Source organism: Sciurus vulgaris (assembly GCF_902686455.1).
Source record: "Sciurus vulgaris genome assembly, chromosome: 14".
NCBI classification, from domain to species: domain Eukaryota; kingdom Metazoa; phylum Chordata; class Mammalia; order Rodentia; family Sciuridae; genus Sciurus; species Sciurus vulgaris.
The window spans coordinates 63,738,197-63,755,824 of NC_136475.1; the positions used below are offsets into that span (position 1 = coordinate 63,738,197).

General features: G+C 37.5%; 1 protein-coding gene across 1 annotated transcript in view; it reads right to left on the bottom strand.

Annotated features, from left to right (window-relative positions):
- Positions 1–17,376, bottom strand: part of LOC306643562 (metastasis-associated protein MTA3) — a 69,308-nt gene extending 51,932 nt beyond the window's left edge. The window contains exons 1-2 of the mRNA XM_079109798.1: positions 17,206–17,376; positions 13,849–13,948 (exon numbers count right to left, since the gene is read on the bottom strand). Of these exons, the coding sequence (XP_078965924.1) occupies positions 13,849–13,884 (36 nt within the window). The 5' untranslated portion in view covers positions 13,885–13,948; positions 17,206–17,376. The remainder of the gene's footprint in view (positions 1–13,848; positions 13,949–17,205) is intronic.
- Positions 17,377–17,628: the final 252 nt, after the last annotated feature.

Genomic DNA, 17,628 nt, shown 5'->3' on the forward strand with positions numbered 1-17,628 from the left:
ACATGCTCAGGTTGGATTTAGAGAGCAATGTACTAAAAGCAAGAGGTGGAAAGCAGTAGAATAAAGCATAATGGTTAAGACAAAACAAAATTACATGTTCATTTTAAATGGACAGAACAAAACTACAAATCCATGATAATATGGTGTTATGGTTTGGATCTGAAATGTTCTCTCAAAAGCCATGTGCTAAGAAGTCTGTATGCCAATTTGTGGTGCTGCTGGGAGGTGATGCAGCCTTTAGGAGGTGGGATCTAGTTGGAAGAAGTCAGTCACTGGGGGCACACAGTTGAATTTTATATTCTGTCCCTGGCCCTGTGTTCCCTCCCTCTTTCTTCTTCCACCTGCCACGAAGTGAGCAGCTTTGCTCCTCTACTTCCTTCTGCCATGATGCTCTGCCTCACCACAGGCCTAAAAACACTGGAGACAGCTGCCCGTGGATGCAAACCTCTTAAAACCAGAAGCCAAAATAAATCTTTCCTCCTTTAAGTTACTTCCCCAGGTAGTCTGGGGGCAGTGATGAAAAGCTGATTTGTATTCAAATGGTAAACTGGTTAAGATTTTGAAGACCACAAACAGATGACCAGGCTTGCTTAAAACAGCTATGCTGGTGTATATATTTCAAGGAAAAGTGATTTGAAAGGAGAAATGTTAGATCAGGACATACAATCAGATTTTTGTAAAAGTACCTTGTTTAGTTTACTTAAAAAAGCATTTCTTTCCAATTAGTGCAATGAACATACTCAGTTACAGAACTTCAAATTTTGAAAAACCTTTGATGGTTTTTCTACTGCAGAAAAAGAGATTCTTTCATATAACATATACAAAATGCTCTGCTGTGTATCAAAATCTGCACAAATGGAGATAGTTTCACTTCTACATAACAATAAGTCTCTGAAAATTTGCTTTTTAAGTGATTCCTAACTATATTGTAAGGGATTTTGTTAAGTTCCCTACTGGTACAAGACCATGACGTAAACTCAAATATCAACTGATAACTTTTGAGAGAGAAATTTATTTTAGCAAATGTGCATTAAAACATTAATCAAGACACTGAATGAGAATATAAACATGAATTTGTTGACAGAACTAAAGGTAGACATGTGCAGAACAGTAATTAACTGCTGTAACAAGTATTGACATCTCACTAAAAATATATCATTGGATCCCACAAAATAATAGCCAAGAAGAGATTTCATTATCAATGTCCTAGTTGTAATTACAGCTAAGGACACTAATCATGTGTAGTTTTTTTGTTGTTACTGTTGTTGTCATAACCATAAATAAAAAGTTCCAAGTGAACTTTTCTCACCTTTCAGCAGAAAGGGATGCAAAAATGTTAGAAATGACCTAGATTCCTTCATTTGTGTTCTGCAAATTTCAGAATCAACTAAACTCTGTTTTTCTAGCTAATTTTACTAAATTGACTGCTTATATATAGTATGTCATCTCTGAAACTTATTGTTTCTGAATAGCTAACTGTGATGCTATAATTCTTCAAGAGATAAAAAGTAATTTTTACAGTTAACAGGTGCTCTGACACCAAAAGTCACAGAATAAAATGTTTGTCTCAGCTGCTATTATATCAACCACTGAAACCTACAAAGCCCACATTTAAACCACAGCCCAGACAAAAGTGCAGTACCCATCAGTATGGGTAAAAAGTAAGTCTTATGCACAGTGGAATTCCTAGGGGACTGTTCTGTTGAAACCAATGATCATGTTTATCTCTAGAAGTCCCTATTACCTAGTCTTTCTGATATACACAGAATTTCCTTTGAATGGACTTTTATACAGCCTAATTCTACTCTTAAAAGCTTTAAGTAAAACATGAATATAGTATCTACAACAAAAGACATGATATTCAGTAAAGCAAATAAAGCTCAATCAAGGAAAGAGATGATAAAAAAAGACTTCGTAGTCTGACATACAGCCAATGACTTTTGGTTCATCACAAAGATAGTAAGTTTGAACTCGATAAGTTTGAGATAAGAACAATTAATAGATGGTGAGCAAAGTCAGGATACTGATGGGGAGGCACATGAAGGAAAACTTTAGGGATACTGGTATATCCACTTGGGTGGTAGATACATAAATGTATCACATATGTAAAAATTTATAAGCTGTGCAACAAAGTGTAGGACACTCTAAACACACTACTGTATATAGGTCTCCTATGGAACTGCCTCAGTGTAAAATATGAAAAAGAATTTTGAACTAAGCATTAAAAAAATCCTAAAATCTTCCCTCCAGAAAAATTTGCAAAGATACCATTTTTTTTTCAATCAAGAGACATAATACACATTGCAAGATCCATTCAAATCTAAATTTTAAAAATCATAACCCAGCACAAGCTGTTCTCTCTGCCAAAAAGCAGTGAAGGTGTTGTCACATTTCATCTCATTCATAACAGATGGAGATGACAAATAGAAGTATTTTAGGAGAGAGACTGACAAGGAAATCTTGGCAGAATTCTCATCTTTTGTTCATTAAGCAGAATCATGCTATGATAAATTGGATTGCTGTTCAGCAAATATTCATCCCCTCCCTGGACCTCCATAACAGACTATTCTTCCACTCCATCCATGCGGGGCTTGGCCATGTGACTTGTTCAGCCAGTAGAACGTTAAGATACATGATGTAACAGAGCCTTAACATGGATTTGTGCATTTGGCCTTGCCTTCTTGTGCTACTGGCTTTTGTCCCCATGGGAGGAGAGATACATGGAACAGATCTGAACCCAATATGCAGTTTGGCACCTACATCAGCCCATTCTGTTCACCAAAATCCTAGACAATCTGCTGGTGAGTTTGTGAGAAATTAACGCTTGCTCTCCTATGGAACTGCCTCAGTTTAAGAATGATTCATCATTGCCCAAGGTCACTTCATGGAACAGCCTGGACTTAATGTTTGCTGGGGTTGAAGGCTCAGATGAGAGACAACTCCCAGCACAGTCCATGGAGTCCAGCGCGTCTGTCATTCAGACTGCATCACAGCATTTTCCCCCACTATCCAATCTCCTCCATCCCTTCTCTTCCACAGGTGTTGATCCAAAAGCTTGCTAATACGTTTTTTTTAAATATTTCTTTAGATGTTGATAGGCCTTATTTTATTCATTTATTTATATGTGGTGCTGAGAAATCAACCAGTGCCTCATATTTATGCCGGGCAAGTGCTCTACCACTGAGCCACAATCCCAGCCCAAATTTTTTTGAATGAAGATCAGGGAAGTCAACCTGTTACATGCAGCTGATTAGTTTATTGATTTGTTCAGGAACAATTTTAGTTAAACTTTAAATTGATAACTCCAGCACAGGATGGGTATGGTGGTACCACCTACAGTACCAGCTACTCAGGAGGCTGAGGCAGGAGATTAAGCCCTGAAGTTTGAGGCTAGCCTAGGCAAAACCTGAGATCCTGTCTCAAAACAAACCCCAGTACTATTTTGTATTTTGTTTAGAGACAGGGTCTCACTGAGTCACTTAGCTTTTGCTGAGGCTGGCTTTGAACTCGTGACTGTCCTGCCTTAGCCTCCTGAGCCACTGGGATTACAGGCATGCACCTCCGTGCTGGGCTCAAAGATAAATTTTTTTTTTTAATTATAAACAAATGGGATACATGTTGTTTCTCTGTTTGTACATGGCATAAAGGCATACCATTTGTGTAATCATAAATTTACATAGAGTAATGTTGTTTGATTCATTCTGTTATATTTTCCCTTCCCCCCACCCCTCTACCCCTCTTTTCCCTTTATACAGTCCTTCCTTCCTCCATTCTTGCCCCCCTCCCTAACCCTAACTCTAACCCTGACACTAAAACCCCTCCCACCCCCCATTATGTGTCACCATCACTTATTAGCGATATCATTCGTCCTTTGGTTTTTTGAGATTGCTTATCTCACTTAGCATGATATTCTCCAATTTCATCCATTTGCCTGCAAATGCCATAATTTTATCATTCTTTATAGCTGAGTAATATTCCATTGTATCAAAGATAATTTAAGAAATTAAAATCACAAGCTGCCATTAACTGACATTTGTAAATCCAAATTTCTTTACCAATAACCTTAGATACGGTTGTTGGTACAATTTTCATTATATTTTCCCCAAGTTCAAATCTACAGTGACTTTCTGAGGTTTCCTCTATAAGCATTGAATTTATGGGAGAAAAAGTAAAGTAAAGCCAATGTTTACCCCCCACAAAGATATTTGTTTACACTTAAATTTAGGAAAAACATGAACAAACGACCATAAAAAAGAAACAATTTGGTTGGGGTTGTGGCTCAGTTGTAGAGTGCTTGCCTAGTACTTGTGAGGCACTGGGTCTAAATCTCAGGCACGACATAAAAAATAAAATAAAGATTAAAAAAAAAAGAAATAATTTTCCTAGGGTAGTCTGCAGGGCCTCAATGCTCATCTGTAATAGATAACCAGAGAAAAGAAGTGTGCCTAATACTGAATATTCTTGCCCTCGTGACATGTTTAACAGGAAAAAAATTTTCCGTATTTCACATTTCTGACTGAAGTGGACATCCATTAATACTAATTCTAATTTATAGTTTGGAAACATGAATAGTATTCATCATAAGTTATAGACTTGAGTTTTAAAAGTTATAGAAATTCTCATTTTATCAGTTTTATATTCATTTTGAAGGCTAGATTTCTAAGTTGATATTTAAAATGTTAATCAAAAGATAATTATTTTGCTGTGGCTTCTCTACTATCCTCAAATTCCCAGTACCCCGCAAGGCCCTAAAGGAAAATGTGTGCTTGAACAGGATTACAAATAAAGGGAATGAAGTGCATGATTAATAGCATTTCTACAAAGCGTTGGTATATAAAGAATAAAATTCTTGTTAAGTCAATGCTTCCTTAGGAAAATACTTGGTTTTTATAAGTTATTCTGGATGAAAAAAATGTAATGTAAAAAGTATGACTTGCTTTAAGAGAAAGATTATCTTTGTAAAGGAAACATCCTTTATTCAATTACTTTAAATCTTATTGTGACTTCCTTGTAACAGTTACGTTAAAAGGCATGGGTAATCATAACCTAATGACCATACTTAAACTTGATAATCCACTGTAATTAATGTAAGTATGACATGATAAAACTGCTCTCAGACCATCAATAAAGCTGTAAAATCAGAAGTGAGTGAGACTCAACACAGATGAGGTGGAAAAAGGACAAGTGCATCTCTATCATCAGTGTCTTCTCAGCAACAGCAACAAATACTTATTGACGCTGCAGCAGACATTGCTCTAAATGCTTCATGGGTATTAAGTGATTTGATCCCCAAGCTGATTCCACATGGGAGCTCAGAGGCAGACTTGTGAGGAGGCTGGAAAAGTGGTGACAGAGGTCTTGTTGGGGACTCTGGGGCACTGTGTCTTCCTCTCCTAAAGTGGGCCTCAAGAGCCAGGAGAGGCCAATGCTGTGAACGTTACCTTAAATGAAGATGGATAAACTGCTGAATAAATCGACTGTCTTCCAATAAACCAGGGCAGTCAGTGTTAGAGAGCTCTCTGCCTGTCAGAGAATACAGCAGCCCAGGAAAAACAGCCCCAAGTCATGCACCCACTGCCCCTACTCTGGGAAATCACTGCAGTTCCATCAAGTCCTTTCTTTGATTACAGGTATCAGCAATGAACAGAGCATATCTGTATACCCTTTGTTGCCCATTCATAACCCACCTAAAGCAAAGCAAGTGGGCTTTATTATTATCACCATTATAGGTCAGGAAACTCAGACACAGGTAGGTTGAGTAACTTGCCTATGGCTACATGAATCATAAGCTATAGATCCAAGGGGAGAAAACTATGGAATAAAAATCATACTCATGGGGCGGGGGCTATAGTTCAGTGGTAGAGCACTTGCCTCACATGCATGAGGCACTGGATGCCATCCTCAGCACCACATAAAAATAAACACATAAAAAGATAATTGTGTCCATTTACAACTAATTTTTTTTTTTTAAATTGTACCCACTTGTACACCTTTGTCCATAGTAGCAATATAAACAATAGCCACAAGAAGCAACACAAGTGCCCCATGGATGAATAGAATGTAGCAAGTACATACAATGGATCGTTACTCAGCATTAAAAAGGCAGGAAGGAAATTCTCATACATGGTACAACACAGATGAAACCTAAAGACGCACTAAGGGAAAGAAGCCACTGACTAAAGGACAAATATTACATGGTTCCACTTACATGAGGTCCGAGAGTAGTTGAATTCATTGAGACAGAAAGTAGAATGGCAACTGCCAGGGCTGGGTGCCATGGTGGGACTGGGATAGGGGAATGCAGAGTTAAAGTTTAATGGGTACAAGTTCCAGCTTGGGAAGATGAAGCTCAGAGATGCATGGTGGCGGTGACGACACACAACATGAACTTACTTAATGCCAGGGAACTATATTAAAGATGGTTAAAAAGATAAAATTGTTGCTATGTATACTTTACCACATTTTTTTAAAGTGTATCCTTTGCTTAAATCTTTATATACAATTCATAGTCTTCAGTCTGCATATATAAAGCTCTGGTGATTCAGACCAAGTATCTAAAATGATTTGGACTTCCAAAGTGCTCTGAATTTCATAATTTGTTCAGAGCTACTATTACTTCTCTACATTAGCACATCACAAAGTGACCTGTCCTAGACTGATGGACAGCCACAATTTACAAAGTTGATTAGGTGGGGCTGTGAGAAATCAGGCACAAGCACTGACTATGCAAAGATCCTGTGGCAGGATACAGATCATGAAATCAAAGGAGTAAGACTGCTCAGCTAAGCTCAGAGGACATAGTGTTCCAGCAGAGAGGCTGGAGAGAGAGGCCAGGCAAAACACTATAAACAGACAGTGTTTTATTAAACAGTCCTACTGACTAATCTGAATTTTTATCATAAATGCAATAAAAAGTCATTAAAAGGATATAAGATAGGTAACAGCAAAATCAATTATATTTTTAAAAGATCAGACATAATATAGGAATCAGAGATGTTCCAGGATGTGATCTGTACCCAACTAAATCAACACAGCCTCACTTTTCTCAGCACTGGACCTGTCAACAGGAAAGCTAGGTTTATAGCCCTATTTTGTCACTAATTAAAAATGAGTTCTTGGGGGAAGGAAAGATGGTGGAATGAGACAAATATTGTTACCCTATAGACATGTATGATCACATGAATGGTGAGAACCTACATTGTATACAACCAGAGAAATGAAAAGTTGTACTCCATTTATGTACAATGAAAAAATTAAATAAATACATAAATAAAAATGAGTTCTTAAAAGTCTGTCCTGTGCCTTGGGCTCCTCACCTGTAAAATATTCTATCCTAGGTTTCTAAGGTTCCAAACAACTCAAAAATCTCTTTTTCTTTGATTCTACCCCCAAAATGATTTTACCCTCCGCCTCCAGGCAAAAGAGAAATGCCAGGACTGAAGCTATTCTCCAGAAGCAGGTGACTGACGACATTCAGGACATCTGCTCCTCAAGCCAAGAGGTTACAGACCTTTTCTGATCAACATCACCCAACAGGGAGCACAGGCTGTACCTATATTAATGCCAGTCAGTTCTGGTCAACAAAGACCACATACACAACAGTGGTCCCATAGATTATATTGCCTAAGGACACCTTAGTTTGGTTAAGCACACTATGATATTCACACGATGAAAATGGCATAACATACTTCTCAGGATGTCTTCTTGTCATTGAGCAAGACATGACTCTAGTACTTAACTTATTAACCAATTCAGGATTCCTTTTGTTCTAAGTAACTTGGCAGGGAGGAATACTGGGGCTTGAAACCAGGACACTATCACTCAGCTACACCCAGGCCCTTTTCATTTTTGAGACAGGGTCTTGCTAAGTTGCCCAGGCTGTTCTCAAACATATGATCCTCCTGACTCAGCCTCTCAAGTGCTGGAATTATAGGTATATGCCATGCCTGGCTATTCCAAAGAATTCTGATTCCATAGATTGGGGGTAGGGGATTTTTGTAGGTATTGTAAATAGATTTTTTCCCCTTTGCATACTGCACAAAATAGACTTTATATTTTAATGAAACAAGGGTAAACTCTATGAAGCCTTCATGGACTTTGATGTTTTTAACAATTATAAACGTTACATAACTTAGATTAATATTTGAAATTCACATATTAGATGTATTCTTAGCAGATCTCAAAATAAGGAAGTTAGAATTAGGGATGGGCAACTTACCTACTTCCAAAATACTAATGATCTGACAAGCGGCATATGGTATCCTGGATAAACCAAAGTCAGACTAGGAATGCTGAGAGCCCACTACAATTCTTTCAGTGAAAGTCACAAAGAAAATAACCCATAAAAGGTTACTAGGGTTCCACAGTGCCATAGCCATGCCCTCTGCCTTTTGCAGCAGGAGGCCTTCAAGGTCAGGGTTTGGTCCCCTACTGGAGAAATCAGCTATTCAAGGTGACTGAACACAACTTCCCAGGTTAGGATACACCTCAGTGGTAAAGGCCTGCCTTGCATATGCAAAGCAAAGCAATTCCTAGTTGCCCTCCCCCAAAGACAATACAAAACAACTTTCTGAACCTCTCAGCTTATTTCTGCTTAGAATAATAATAGTGATTATTATTATTATTTAAGATAATGTATGTTATGCAAAAGTTACCTCCAAACTACTAAACACCAAAGAAAACAACAGAAGGGATGAAAATACTGGAGAGTTAGGAAGGTGCCTTCCTGAAAGGGAAATATTAGATAGCTATTAGAGAAAACACATAAAATGACACTTAAACTATAACTAAGGCATAAATGTCCTCAAAACGCTTAAGAATAGCCTTCAGCCAGATGCAGTGCCACACGCTGCAGTCCCAGCTACTTGGAAGGTTGAAGCAAGATGACTGCTTGATTCTAGGAGTTCAAGACCAATCTGAACAACATAGCATGACCACAGCTCAAAGAAAGTGTGTGTGTGTGTGTGTGTGTGTGTGTGTGTGTGTGTGTGTGTGTGTGTGTAAACAGCCTTCACTGATAGAAACAAATACTGCATCTTGAAAATTCCGGTCCTCTTCCTAAAGAAATCCACTTGCCATCCTGCACATTCACCAGCAGTGGGAAGCAAAGAGTCACTGGAGCTGCAAACCAAGAGCCCTCACACCCCTTAGGACAAATCAGCCCCAACAGCCAGCTGCCACTAGAGACAAGGAGCACCTCAAGAACTGGTTTGTTCACTCCTGCTCCTCAAGCAGGGTAGAAGAAATGTGCCATAGTGTGACAGGGGCAGCATCCCAGTTAGAACCTGAGAAGCATTGTATCATAACAATAGTGTTAAACACAAGAGACTGGTTACATACGTAACAGCAAATCTATACAAAGCAAGAACATGCAACTTTAGAAAAACCTCCCTAGCTGTTACAATAACGAAGCGTTTGATAGCTGGGGCCATAGCTCAATGGCAGAATGCATGCTTAGAATACTGAACACCCTCAATTCAATCCCCAACCTCATTCCATCCCCCTCACTTAAAAAAAAAAAAAAAAGGAATAACAGTTTATGTTATGTGGTTGGGGAAACATGGGGACAGAGACAAGGGGAACACAAAATTCCATGTTTTAGATGACCTCAACTATGTGTAAAAACAAATTCCACGCTTTTCTTGTTTTATCAATTATCAAAACTTACTTTGTCATGAACAAATACATCAACAAAACAGAAGACAACTGATTAAGAGTCCAAAAGCTGACCTTGCCAGATGTGGTGGAGCATACCTGTAATTCCAGTAACTCTTGAGGCTGAGGCAGGAGGAGCCCAAGTCTGAAGTAGTCTCAGTTACTTGGTGAGGTCCTAAGTAAGGTAGTGAGACCTTTCTCAAAAAAAAAAAATATACAGGGCTGGGCATGTAGCCAGTGATCAAGCACTACTTGGATTAATCTCTGGAACTGCCCCCATCACCAAAAAAAGTATATTTAGAACTTTGAAATTTGATTTAGGGGACATTACAAATCATAAAGAAAACAATACATTCAATAAAAGGTATTGAGATGATTAATTAAATATTCAGGGGAAAATTAAGTTTCTACCTCACTCCACATTAAAAAAAAAAAAAAAAGAAGCTCTAAATGGATGTACAGTCCTAAATATGAACAATGTGCTAAAAAAAAAAACTATTAGAAAAATGGGACACAGGCATAACACGATGTGACCAGTGAGGCAAGGATAGGATTATGCCGGTATAGGCCAAGGGAAACGAAGGCTGCCAGTGAACCATCAGGAGCTGGGTGAGGCAAGAAACGCCATTCCCCTACAGGCTTCAGGGCGAGCATGGCCCTACAGATGTCCTGAATTTAGACTTTTGGCCTCCAGAATCCTGAGACAATAGATTTCTGCTGTTTAAAGCTAAAAAGCACCACCAACAACAAAAAAAGTAAGTTTAAAAAGAATAAGTGAAGAATGGACAAAGGCTCTGAAGCTAAAACAAAAAGAAGAAAAACCTAAAAGAGTCAATAAATACATGAAATATGCTTAATTCCATTAAGTAACCAGGAGAACAGAAGTAAAACGAGAGAGCATCAGGTTAGTAAACACTAAAAATCTGAGAACGCCAAGTGCTGAAAATAATATAAGGAAATGGATAAAGAATGCAGAGAACAGGTCTGGGGTTCGCCTCACTAACGGGGCTCATGTTAAGCATGTGCAAGGCAATGGGTTTGACCCCCAGCATAGAAAAAGAAAAGGAAAAAAAAAAGAGAGAGAGAATGCAGATCACTCAATAACTCCCATATGTAAGTCAAGATGATTTGTTGAATTTTAAATTTCGACCATGCTATAATGTGGCTACATGTAGTCAAATTTTAAATGAACGCTATCCTATGGTGGTGTTCTCTTCTGTCCAACTCTGTCTATTGCTGTTAATTAAGTAACACTTGTCAGATTGGGAATTTCAGGAGTTATCTCTCTTTGAGAGTTACAGAATTAATTAGTGCATCTTTTACTACCAAAAATGCCTGTTTTTAAAACTAGAATTAGCTCATCTGTAGTCAGTAAATAGGAAAATGGCAATACACAAAGAAATTTTGCTAGTACATGGGAGACTTTCTCCAGCAATCAGAGAAAAATATTCTCAAAGTTGAGAATTTTGGAAAAAAAAAAGGGGTGGGACATTTGCATATGGTGGTTCACGCCTTTAATCCCAGCTTCATGGGAGACTGAGGAAGGAGATTTACAAATTTAAGGCTAGCCTCAGCAACTTCATGAAAGCCTGTCTCAAAATAGTTTAAAAAGGTGCTGGGGATGTAGTTCAGTGATACAATCAGCATTCTATTTAGTTATAGCCTAGAATAGTTTAACACATGCTCACACAGGAATGTGTGGGAATTTTCAATGCAGCATTACGAATAACAGCAAAACAAAAATGTTTATAAAGCAGTCCTAATGTTCAGCAGTAAGGCAATATATAAATAATATGGTCTAGGCATGGTGGCTCATAACTATACTCCTAGCTACTCAGGAGGCTGAGGTAGGAAGATCACTTGAACCAAGAAGTTCAGGGCCAGCATAAGCCTGGGCAAAGAAGGATCCTGTCTCTTAAAAATAAAAATATGTCAGGCATGGTAGTGCATGCCTATAATCCCAGCAACTCAGGAGGCTAAGGCAAGAGTTTGAGTCAGGAGGCAAGTTTGAGGCCAGCCTCAGTAACTTAGATCCTATCCCAAACTGAAAATAAGATGGCTGGGGGGACAGCTCAGTGGTACAATACCTCAGGTTCAATCCATGTACTGCAAAATTAGTTAATTAAATAAAAATAATAATGTGGTACAGTATTATAAGAAAAATACAAATATTACAAAGCAGTTAAAATGAATGAACTAGATATATGTGTATTAACATGGACAGATCTCAGAAATAGGCAAAGGGCAGAATGCTAACTAGTAAATTTAAACATGTACAAAACAATGTTTTTGGATCTAGAAATACACAGAACTATAAAAAACACAGACTGTATACATAGCAGATTAGTTACAGCAGCTACCTAATGCCAGGAGGAAGGGGTGATAGAGGTAGGAAGCACAGATGGAGGAAAAGAATTAGGATTCAAAAAGAGTATGAGGGACTTCGACATTAACTACAATGGTTGAAAAAAAAATTAATCAGAAGAACTAAAATATTAACATTTGCTTGAGGTGGCATTATGTGGAGTTTTATTACAGTATCCTCTGTACTATAATTTGCTATTATTATTATTATTATTATTTATAATGCACAAAAAGAGGCTGAGAAGAAGCATAATAAAATGGTAAGAGTGTTCTACTCTGGTAATGAGAACGAAGTTTTTTTTAGCTGCAACTGTACTACTTTTCAATTTTTCATAATAAGCATACATTAACTTTAGAACTGGGGAAAATAATTCTGAATAGGGAAAACTATATAGGTGTTGAGTAGATTCCATGTAGTACAGTCCTGGTTCATTCCAATACCTATTCCCTGAAGGTCCATACAAACATGATATCTGTCCTCTTGAGTCTACAGCAAAATAATCTCTAAGGTCTAGATAACCAAAACACAAACCTATTTTGGAACTCCTTAACTTGTATATAAAATATTAATATATCAATCAAGAGAACAAGATTTTCATATATAAACAACATTCTAGTCTTTGAGGAAGGATTTTAAAGAAAAAGTTTCCATAACAGTTATCAACTACTAATGCTTACATCATAATCTCCAATTGTATAAAAATACACAGAAAGCCTAAGGAAAAAATCTGATACGTACTCCAGATTGAGTTTTTCATACCACAAAAATACTGTATGGAAAGTATCTCAAACTGGTACATAATCAGAAAGTAATAAAACCATCAGGTACAGTGGTGTATGCCTGTAATCCCAGCAACTTGGAAGGCTGAGGCAGGAGGATCACAGATTCAAGGCCAGCCTTAGCAATTTAGCCAGGCCCTATTTCCAAAAAAAGAAAAAAAACAAAAACAAAACAAAACAAACTTAAAAGGGCTGGGGATGTAGGTCATGGTAAAGTGCTCTGGGTTTCAATCCCCAGTACCAAAATGATAATGATGATGATGATGATGATACCATCTATCATTCTATTCTGTTCCATCACAAAATTGAAACTTGTTATATACAGTGAACACTATTCAACTAGCTTAATCTCACCAAACCCTGATCTTCTCAACTATACAAGGAGAAACCTACTATGACTCTCATAAAGTGTTGTAGTAAATAACTCCAACTGACAGAAAACCTACAGGGCTTGAAGGGTGAAGAAAAAGAAACCAGTGCCAGGCCCAATGCTCAGCCATCACTGGCATCAGTTGTACAATTCAACTGAATAAGGGAAGCTTCAAATGATCCCCAAGGGGAAAAAGTAAACAGATTTAGAAGACAACCCCATAGTGGAATAAAATAAAATAGACATAAAAATGTTAAATATTGATACTTTAGACACTGATGCATGACAAGAGAATAATTTCTATAGCAACAGACTCAAGAGGTGATCACTTGCACATAAAAAATTGTTAAAACATTATGTGTGATCTAGTTATATAAGTATATAGGTGGAACACAGAAAATAAGCACAACCATAAAAACAGGTATGTCAGAATGGTGAATTATGACCCCCCCAAAATATCTTTTATATAATTTCATACCTACTCTGTAGATGTCATTCTTATTTATTTCAGTTCACACACACACACACAAAAAAACAGGTAACCCAAGTAACCTAACAGCCAGCCCAAGTTAACCAAGTAGTAGGAACGTCTAAAAACCAGAAAACACTCAAGCCTGCAATGTTTTCATAATTAAACACGTAACAAAAGGATAACCCCAAAATTTCAAAGGGCATCTTACCAATGTGATGTCTCGGGAAGCTGCAGCTGCGCTCATGTGCAAGCTAGGCTGCCTCACAGAACTGCTACAGTCCAGGGCTCTAGCAAATGTCCCAACAGCCCTAAATAAACCAAACACAAACAGGAAAAAGTAAAGCCCTTATTACTGTTTTAGGTCCTATAAAACACTTGTGCTATGCGTTTACTGTAAATAAAGAATTTTTGTACTTATATCTATATGATACCTATTAGCATCCCCCTCTTAAATGGAGAAATGGAGCCTCCGCAAGGTGAAGTAAATTGCCAAAAAAACAAAAACAAAAACAAAAGTACGCTGCATAATGAATGAAAAATTGTAAAAGAAAGGCAAAACGCATTGTTGGGTGTTTGAAAATCAATTATCACAGGAAATGGTTTTGTTTGAGTCTCTAGGTTTTGTGTGTGTGTGTGTGTGTGTGTGTGTGTTGTTGTTGTTGTTGTTGTGATGGTGGTGGTGGTGGTGGTGGTGGTGTTTCTCTGGGCTCAGTCTCCTGGGCTCACATAATCCTCCTACCTCAGTTTCCCCAAGTAACCGGGACTACTGGAGCATGCCACTAAGTATTTTCTTTCTGTAAGATTTAATACATGTTGAACAATCCTAACCTGAAAATCTAAAGTGTTCCAAACTCTAAAACCTTGAGAGCTAACACAACCAAAGTGGAAAATTCTGTCATGACACTTGGTTCCATGCACAAAATTATTAAAAAATACTGCATAAAATTACCTTCAGCCACATGTATAAGGTATATTTGAAACATAAATGAATTTTGTGTTTAGACTTGGAACCCACTCCCAAGATACTGCATTATATATTTGCAAATATTCCAAAATTTGAAAAAAATCTAAAATAAAAAAAAAAATTGCTGGGAGTAGTGGCGCATGCCTACAATCCCAGCAACTTAGGAGGCTGAGGCAGGATTCCAAGTACATGGCCAGCCTTGGCAACTTAGAAAGACCTTGTGTCAAAATAAAAAATAAAAGGGACTGGGCATGTAGATCAGTGGTAAAATGTCCCTGGGTGCAATCCCAGGCCAAAAAACTAAGGGAGGGACAGGGTTAGGGAAAGGGAGAGGGAGAGGGGAAGAGAAGATTGGAGCCGAGCTTGTGTGGGCATGAAGAAGGAAAGGGAAGAACTATTAGAAAATACCATGGAGTAATTATTTGGTGTTCATATTTGTTCAAGAAATATAAAGTAATTACCTGGAGAGTTCTGACCACTTTTTTTGCCCAAATTGTGAAATTCCAGTAACATTTTTTCCTTCAGCTATAATTAACTAACACAACTGTTTCTTGTATATATAATAGATTTCTACTGAATCCCATTAGAAACAACAAATTTTCACCATACTGGTATTCATTTGTGATTAAGAAGGCCTTCTTACAGGTGAGGAACCTTAATCTCAAGAGGTGCAGCATGAAAAGAAAAAGACATTCACTCCTTTTTGTTTGTATTTTAAACATGGTAGCTGAGGACGTTTTAAAAAACATTTTAATTAAAATGTAACATGAGGAAAACTACCACAATGTATATCTATTTAGTTATCACAGGTGAATGTACCCGTTCACCAGTATCCAGGTCAAGAAACAGAAGGAGATGGGAGGCTAAAGCCGGAGGATCACAAGTTCAAGGTCAGCCTTAGTAAATTAGTGGGACCCTAAGCAACTTAGTGAGACCTTGTCTCAAAATAAAAAGGGGCTGGGTATGTAACTCACCACAGATTCATTTTGCTCACACAGAATCACACAGTATGGACACTTGTTTCTTTATGTCAATGTCTGGCTTCTTTTGTTTAAAATGCTCTTTGGAGAGTTGTCCACATTGACAGATGGAGCTACATGAATTCATTTTCCTTCCTATGGAACATTCTTTTGATTCCCAACTCCACCTCTACTTTATCACTGATGAACATTGGGTGTTGTAAAACAAATATTAAGGAAATTCTGTAAACTCCTTAGCAACTCTCATTCTGATTCAAGCAAACACAAACAGCCCTTGGCAATCAGAAAAGGGGGGTGGGGGGAGACAATGCAAATCCAATTTGTCACCTGCAATTCAGACAACTTTCCAGAGCCTCTAGGCCAGAGTTTCCATTAATGATATCATTTCTACTCCTTAAACTTCAGTTTTCTCTACTCCACACACTGGGTTCCTTCCAGCAATATATAAGTGTCTTAATCTAATCACTTAATGGTCAGGCTTATGGGGCTCTGGACTCTGAATGCATAGGCACTAGTACAGTTTGTGACCTTCTGTAACCACTGCCACTATGAATGGTGCTGGCTAAGGATGTGCTCAGCCTGTTTTTTTCCTTTGTATTATAGAAACACACACACACACACACACACACACACAGAAAAATCAGATAATATTATAATGAAGACCTTTGCACCCACTGTCCAGATCTGACTAATTCTAATATATTGCAATACCTAATTCACTTTTTAGGGAAAGAAATATTATAACTTGGTTAGAATCCTCTCTATATATTCCCAAACCAAATATGTACATTTATATTCATTTATATATATATTGAGCTAAAGCATTGTTTTGCACATTGTACAACTTTTAATAAATGATCACATTGTATCGACATTACTTTTGAGATTTATCTCTTAACTGCATAGACCTCTAATTCATTCATTTTAATTGCTGTAAAGTAGTATTCCATTCTATGAGTATACCTCAATTCATTCATCTATTGCTTGCTGATGTACTTTTAGTTTTTTTTTTTTTTTTTTTTTTTTCCCAATTTAGCTACCATTGTGATGCTTTGAAAATCTCATTTACTTTTTGCTTTGTGGCAATTTTCCCCATGAGCATCATTTACTTCTATAATTGAAAAAATAAAAATAAAATTCTGTTCCATTCACTTTTTCAAGAAAAGAGGAAGGGTATGAAGCAAGTCAGCAAGACTGAAAGCTCTCAAAGCAAAGCCCTGAGCTTAGCAACAGACCTTACTCAAGCGTGGATACGGTGAGAGGAGTCCACATTGCACATTTTAATAGAACCTGACCAATCCATTCTAGAGTAAAGCCATGTCCAGAGCAAAGGAAATCATTGCTTTCATTAAAGATACAGGACTTCAGGTAATGAATTTCTTCTTTATATGTTTCTGTTCTCTTACATAATGAAAATTAATAAATCTATTTTCAAATTGAAATAAATGATAGTAAATCACATTATTTAGGAGGCGGTGTGACACATATTAAGCTTCCTCACATAACTAGAAAAAGATTGATACAATTAATGGGAAAAGGTAAATACAGAGAAAAGAAAATACACATACCTATAGATTCTTCAATAAAAAGAAATTTCTTTACTCAAAGATGCCATACTTACCGAGCTACAACTAAAAACTGGTCAATCTGTCGATCTGTAAGTGGGCTATTTGGATCCCAAACTTTAATTTCCAATTTTGACTGTTCTCTCTCATCTGATTCTCCTGCCCAAGAACAAAGGAAAGAGTCTTGGTTACTCACAAAGCACAATGACACACATGGCTGGTGACTACACTTACCACAGCATTAGAAATGTTCCAATATAAGGTGAATGTTCACAGTTTTAGTACATACTTTCAGACAGCAGATGAACAAAACCTGGTAAAGTGAACACTGAGGATAATAAAAAACACACCGACCACATGGCATCAGCATTAGCATGCGTTTCCTGAGCACCTGTAGGCGTGAGGCACTGAGTCCCATGCTAAGGAATACAAAGATGAAACAGAAATCATCCCTGCCATAAGACACTTCAACTATGATA